This window comes from Mixophyes fleayi, chromosome 5 (assembly GCF_038048845.1).
Source record: "Mixophyes fleayi isolate aMixFle1 chromosome 5, aMixFle1.hap1, whole genome shotgun sequence".
In the NCBI taxonomy this organism is placed as follows: Eukaryota; Metazoa; Chordata; class Amphibia; order Anura; family Limnodynastidae; genus Mixophyes; species Mixophyes fleayi.
This window is the reverse complement of record NC_134406.1, coordinates 36,655,533-36,662,347: the sequence shown is the minus strand read 5'-3', so window position 1 is coordinate 36,662,347 and position 6,815 is coordinate 36,655,533. Positions and strand designations below refer to the sequence as shown.

Below are 6,815 nucleotides of genomic sequence, written 5' to 3'. Positions count from 1 at the left end.
CCTAATACATCTTCATAGATACTGCAAGATATATTTTTTACAATTGACATTTCTCCTTGAGCCATGGGCTGCTGGGAGACTGGACTACGTCTTGCATTGGTCCCTAAATCACTTGACTGGCCCATGTGTATACATGGAAAAAATCTGTATACAATCATTGGATTAACATTTTTATTAAGCCTCCACTCACTCCAAGTAACCAACTGCCTCATTCCACTCATAGGTTCATAACAGGAGACATTTTACTGTAGACTTGTATGTTAGCGTTAATGACGTTTGGTCTCCGGAAGAATGGCCTCTAATGCTAATACCTGGGCACTGATATCATCGGTGCTTTCCTTCTGACAGTGCTGTCACTGGAGTTCTACAGTCTCTCATCCTCCGCCCTTTCTAGGCTGGACGTCTAGCCCACTTACGCGCATGCGCGGCACGCTCTAGGGCGATCCTAGTGTGGGCGAAGATTACGTCATTGCCACTAAACAGCCGGCTGGAGGGGAGGAGCCGAGAGCGTCACCACCGGCCTCCGCCATGGCTGCCATATTGAATGGGAAGTGAGTCTCATCCCTCCGCCCACTGAGCTTGGCGGCGCACGGACGGGGGCTGGAGACTGGTGGCGGATCCAGCTCATTGACTCTGTATTACACATCACCCGGCCCCCGCCAGCCCTTGGTATACACGCCGCGGGCCTGAGGCGGAGAAGGAAGCCGACAAGATGGCCGACCCGGCGGAGTGCAGCATCAAAGTAATGTGCCGCTTCAGGCCTCTCAACGACTCCGAGGTGGTGCGAGGGGACAAGTACGTGGCTAAGTTCCAAGGAGAAGACACGGTGATCATCACGGTGAGTGTAGGGGGGGAGTGACCAGACAGCGCCCGCAGTGTAACTTCAAAGCTGCCTGTCAAGTGCCCCTGTGGCCCCCCCATCAGGCGTGACTGGTGCCCCTGTGGCCCCCCATCAGGCGTGACTGTCGCCCCTGTGGCCCCCCATCAGGCGTGACTGTCGCCCCTGTGGCCCCCCATCAGGCGTGACTGTCGCCCCTGTGGCCCCTCATCAGGCGTGACTGGTGCCCCTGTGGGCCCCGGCTGCCGTGACTGGTGCCCCTGTCAGTCTCTGACAGTGTTAGTATAGGTGATGGGGTACACTATAGAATTGTAAGAGTCATGGTAATGACTGGCTCCACCACACTGTCACCAGTCCTGATTGGTGTCATTGTAGCTGCACCAGTCTACTAATACTCTCATATAGTGTCTGCTATACTAATGTTTCTATTAGTTGGATTTTAACTTGGCTCTGAAGGTTTCTAAATGCCCTATTTAAGCAATACTGGGTTTTGTTGTTTTTTTTTTTTTTTTTTTTTATACATATTTTGCTGTACTAAATTATGTATTTTTTCTTCCAAGATCCCACAGTTTACTAAATGTAAGAAATTCTTAGATGGGAGGAAGTGGTCTGTCAACCGTATCAATTGTATGGTTATTGGCATATAATGGGTCAATATTGCAAATATAAAATCTGTGTTTATGGCATTGTTTATTACTGCAAGTATGACAAGCACTAATCAGTTCCAGTTCCACAACAGCTAGAGAGAGGTCTGCTGGTTGTCTGATTGCTCTAAAGAATAAATGCTTATGGAAAACAATTGTATTTCTTATGAGTTTTCTCATCTGGTTAAGCATTACTCTTCTTTTAATGTTAAGTAGTGTTTTAACAAATGTTCTGCTGAAAGCCATTCTTAAACTTCAAAAGGTATCCATTTTCCTCTTACTGAGGCCTACATCTCTTGCAGATGTGTCCTGTGTTTTGGGCTGTAACCAGCTATATTTGATTTAGCTATTGTGTTAACATGAGTAGTCAGTGATGTATTTAACCTTCCCTGATTTATTTTCTAATGATGTGGACTGGTTGTACTGTGGAGGGAGGTATTCAAGTTAGCAATCTATTTTTGTTATGTTGTGATGCATATGATCTTGTGATCAAGCATTTGTTACATTTAAAGTCACTGTTAGGAGATTCACTAACTAACTTGGGGCATAAAAGGAAACCAGACTGCACTCACATGTATCTTAGTACAGTACTATACAGTTGGGGTTTTTCTGCTGTCAGTATATAATATTTATAATATCTATAATTAGGATAAATCTAACTTGACAGTATACAAGGGTGTAACTACCATAGGTGCTGGGTGCAGCTGCAATGGGTCCTTCCCTGGTTTTCACCATTGGGTGGTACACAGGGGCTCTTACAAATGTTTGCCATGGGACCCACAAATGTTTAATTACACCCCTGGCTGGACATACTGCTCTGTAGTGTTAAATAAGACCATGAGGGAGTGAAAAGATGAAAGATTAAAAAATGAACTTTTTTTTTTCTTTTTTAATAGAAAAAACTCAAAATTGACTGAAAACAATGTTATTTTAAACTTGTTAAACAGCAGAAGCAGTTAAAAAATTAATTTTGTAGCTAAAAATTGGTTATGGTTTGTGATGTTTTTTGTACCCTTGTACATTTCCATAGCACCAGGATATTGGTAGAACAGCAGCATTATGCATCCGTCATGTATATTTTCTGTCTGATTTGTGCATCAATGCAAAATTTAATAGGTATGTAGTCAGGTAGAATGTGAGCGTTTATTATGGGTACACTTATTTATTTATTTTTTATGAAAATTCACAATCATGGTGTTTCATTATTTGAAAACCAATAACTGCATAATATAAACAGAAGATGACATGCAGATTTTAACAAATTATTTATCTTCCTTTGGTTAGTGCTATGAAGGAGATTATGTGCTCGGAGGAATAACAAATTGTGCTTTATCTGGTGTGGGCAGGATAGACTGAGGTTTTTAGATAAAGTGTATGTTCCAATAATGTAAAGAAAACAATGAAAACCACTTTATTGCTGTATGATATGTGCACACATGTGTATGAATGTTAATGATGTATGCATCAGTAATGTAGATTGCTAAAGCTTCTACTGAATGTGAAAGTATTGGTTTTTGGAAGCATACAAATTTTTTATTAGTCTAAACTGTAAATATGTAATCCTTTTAATGCTGCTTAACTATAAGTGCTAACATATTTAGTTAGCACTGAGAAACCTTTTAATAAATACCACTTTCTTACTACCGCCCAGGCAATATCCTGGGTAAATGAACCCGGGATATTGCTGAGGAGGAGGGGGGGCAGGCAGAGGCTCCCCCAGAGTCAAAATCCCAGGTAGACCGTGTTCATACTGAACACGGGTCTGCCTGGGGTCTCCATGGCAACATCACAAGAGGAGCTCTGATTGGCTCCTCCTTGTGATGTTGTGTTTTTTGTTTTTTTTTAACTTTGTCTGTTGAGGCCCAGCTTGATAAACCCGGGTCGCACCATTCAAAGTGCAGGCTTCCCAGGGCAGACCCGGGGATTACACCACCAAAATACCTGGGTCTGATGACCCGGGAATTAGATCTGGGACCATTCATATTGCACCTCGACTCGAGTCGTCAGGGCTTGCCCTGGCAAAAAACCCGGATTTTTGGTGCAGTATAAGACATGTCTAGTATATATTACATATTCTTTGTGGGAAGCTTTGTTACTTTATTATTGTTGTTTGAGTCTGTGAATAGCAAGTGTCACCCATGGGATTTTATGATCTCTCTGTATTTTCGCTGTACAGTTCTGAGAGCTGATGAGCTATAGTATCTGGGTGTGTTTGTCTTTGTTAGTCATCTCTCTCATCCTGCTTATTCTTGTGGAGTCAATGTTCAAAAAGCCTTATACTTGGCTGATCTCCTCAAAATGATTCTAGAGCTGATGGTGACTTTAACTTAGTTAAAGCACAATACTTCTAGGTATATTTGTGTTTACAGAGAAAGCTCAGTAATAATTCTGGTAAGGTTTATGGCTCCTTAAGGACCAATATTCTCTTTAAGTAAAGCAGGATTTATATGGATAATTGATTTTGAAAATAGACCATCACAGTGTTTTTTTTTTTATTGCACTGTTCAATTTTAGTTTCCCTGTGATTTTTTTTAAATACAGATCTTGACTGTAGTTTAACATTTAGTTCCTGATATTTGGTCTGTTGCACAACAAATTTGACTGTAGCTCCCCTCCAGTACCATTTGTCTGCGTTCAGCTGTGTGTATTGATTCATGACAGCAGCTTGAATGGATCTGATCATTGATTTAAAGGGTTCTGTCAGTAACTGCTGACATTTGTTTCATACTGTAGCCAAACCTGACTTTTTTTTTCCTAAAAGCACCATCATTATAATGCAAGTTTTATTTTCCATCCTTTACTTGGAAATTGCAGTATTCTCATTTCCTCGCCTTTTCACCACCCTGCAGAGTTTTTCCATATCCTTCCTTAACTTGAGGAATAATGTCACAAGATTGGTTCAGTTGAAATAATTAACTTGTTTTTTTTCCTAAACCAGCTGTGAAAGTAAATGTAAATGCTGTTGACAAGACCTTGTGGAATTGTAAAGGTTTACTTGTAAGCTATAGTCACAAATAATTCTCTTCATCAAACATGCTCTTTTAATGTTTAGGTGTGACATACTTTGATATGGCCTAGTTTATTGGAAATGTCTTTTTGTATTTGTCATGCAGCATTAAAGGGCCATTATAATGAAGTTTTAAGAATAAGTGTGTAATATTAAACAAGTGTTCACCTGTCTTATGTTGCTGTGTTTGTTTAAATCGAATTGCCTGTTAAAAACCAAGAATGTACATCACCACCACCTTTTAATTTTGTATAAGGCAGCATGGTTGCAATTCCCACTAGTTTCAATAAGGACAATATGACCAAATAATGGAATAACCTCTGAACTGGTTTGCAGAAAAGCAAATGGTAATAAACCCTACTTATACTATATATTATCTTTAATATATATATAATGGAGATATTGTATTCCATATCTACCTGGGCTGTCATGCTTTTGTGGAAATTGACCTACTTGTAATGGCATGATGACGCTGCTCTCTGTGGATAGATATAAGTAAAGATTTGAGAGACACATTCTGTTTTATAATGTTATATACCTAGACACATGATAGGTAGGTCCTTATGACAGCTATTGGCCACAGTGTGCATTTGATCTGCATGTGGGAAACGCCTGCATACAAGTAACAAGGCTCTTGAACATAACATTTATGTATCCACCTCTAGCTATAGAAGAAAGTTTACTCTCCTTACTTACCGAACCTGTTATTGGCACCATTACTCAAATTGCATGTTCTACACACAGACTTTTACTTACAGAATATAGCAAGGTGCTTTGATGCAACTGACATTTAGGTCTAGGTAAAATTGCAATTGTAGAAAAATAAAAGACATAGACTTGCTGTAATGGACACCAGATATTTTCAAGTACTTTGCTTCATTTAGACAAGAAGCTAATAGCAATTTGCAGCACAGTGTATAACATACTCAAGTGTTGGAGTGGAGCACACTAACTGCTAACTTCTGTTTTGAGTAATGCCCCTGGTGAACAACTTTGTTTTTGCTTCAGTTAAGCCTGTTTTGTGGACACTGTTACTTTTTGAATATATTGGCTACAGTGTATGACATTCAGATGGCGATATCAGAGGAGTTCACTGGTGATTTCTTATAAGGAGTCCTTAAGTCCTGAGTGTTGCAGTATTTTATGTACCGAAACCCAAATTCACTTTCAATATATAAGCATTTTTCCCTGGTGAGGAAATAACCATGTGTTGTTGTTTGTTTTTTTCCTTGACATAAAGATTACTTTGTCTGCTATTAAAACAGAATTAAATAGCTTGTATAAATATATATGTATTTTTACAAAGCACAGTTAAAATAAAAAAAAATGCAGAAACCCTTTCCCCGGAGATCCTTAAGGTATCTTCCGTTCAGAAAACTTGTTAAGTCTATGGACCTGATTCATTAAGGAAAGTAAGGCAACAAAATTAGTAAGTTTTCTCCTGGACAAAAAACATGTTACAATGCAAGGGGTGCATATTTATTATTTTGCACACAAGGAAAATACTGGATGTTTTTTCATGTTCGGATTCAAATACTTGATAGCTTTATTTTTACACAGACATTAAAAGTTGATCTAGGACATGCCCTACCCCCAATTATAAATATGTCCTCTCATTTTAAATGTAGTTGCCCCTCCAATTCAACATGGGTTTTGCCAAGGTTCAAAGATAATCTTTTTTTTATTTTTTTTTATTTTTATTTGCTTTACTTTCCATAATGAATCAGGCCATATATGTATTACCTGTATTCACCCATGCAAATGTCTATTGCATGGTGTCTAAAAAAGTGTGTCACTCATTCTCAAGTGTTTGTGGCGTATGGGCATCTTTGTTACGTAAAATCAGTTGGCAATATGTACTGTGCCAGCTGCTCTGTGGCAAAGATCTATATACACTTTGTTCACTATAGTCATATGTAAATAGCCTTCTGACAATCCATTTTCTAATAAATTCTTATAACATGTATAAATAGCTGTATAATGTTGCAAATATATTATAAATACCTTATTGGGGGGCCTCTAAACTATTAAAAGGAACCACTGTATAACAGGGGACAGGTTTTAGAAAGTAAAGGAACTTGTGCTGTTTTTTCAGATCTATAAGGTGTATTTTCCCCCTCTCTTCTCCCCTACTGGTCACTTTTCTTATATTCCTGTATAACCTATTTGTTTACTGTTACTTAATCTCTTGTCTATTTCCTACCTCCTCTACAAGATATTTCCGTAATTGACCCCTGCCTTCTAGAAATGCTTGGTGCTATTTTAGGGGAAGGTCGTCTACGAATAAAAAGTTAGTGTGGAGCAATCGGTTTAACCTTCTTTGATT

At 39.0% G+C, this 6,815-nt stretch overlaps 1 protein-coding gene across 1 annotated transcript in view; it reads left to right on the top strand.

Moving 5' to 3' along the window:
• The first annotated feature begins 503 nt into the window (after window positions 1-503).
• KIF5B (kinesin family member 5B) overlaps window positions 504-6,815 on the top strand; it is a 41,168-nt gene continuing 34,856 nt past the window's right edge. Inside the window, exon 1 of the mRNA XM_075212046.1 lies at window positions 504-838. Coding sequence (XP_075068147.1) covers window positions 713-838 — 126 coding nt within the window. The 5' untranslated portion in view covers window positions 504-712. The remainder of the gene's footprint in view (window positions 839-6,815) is intronic.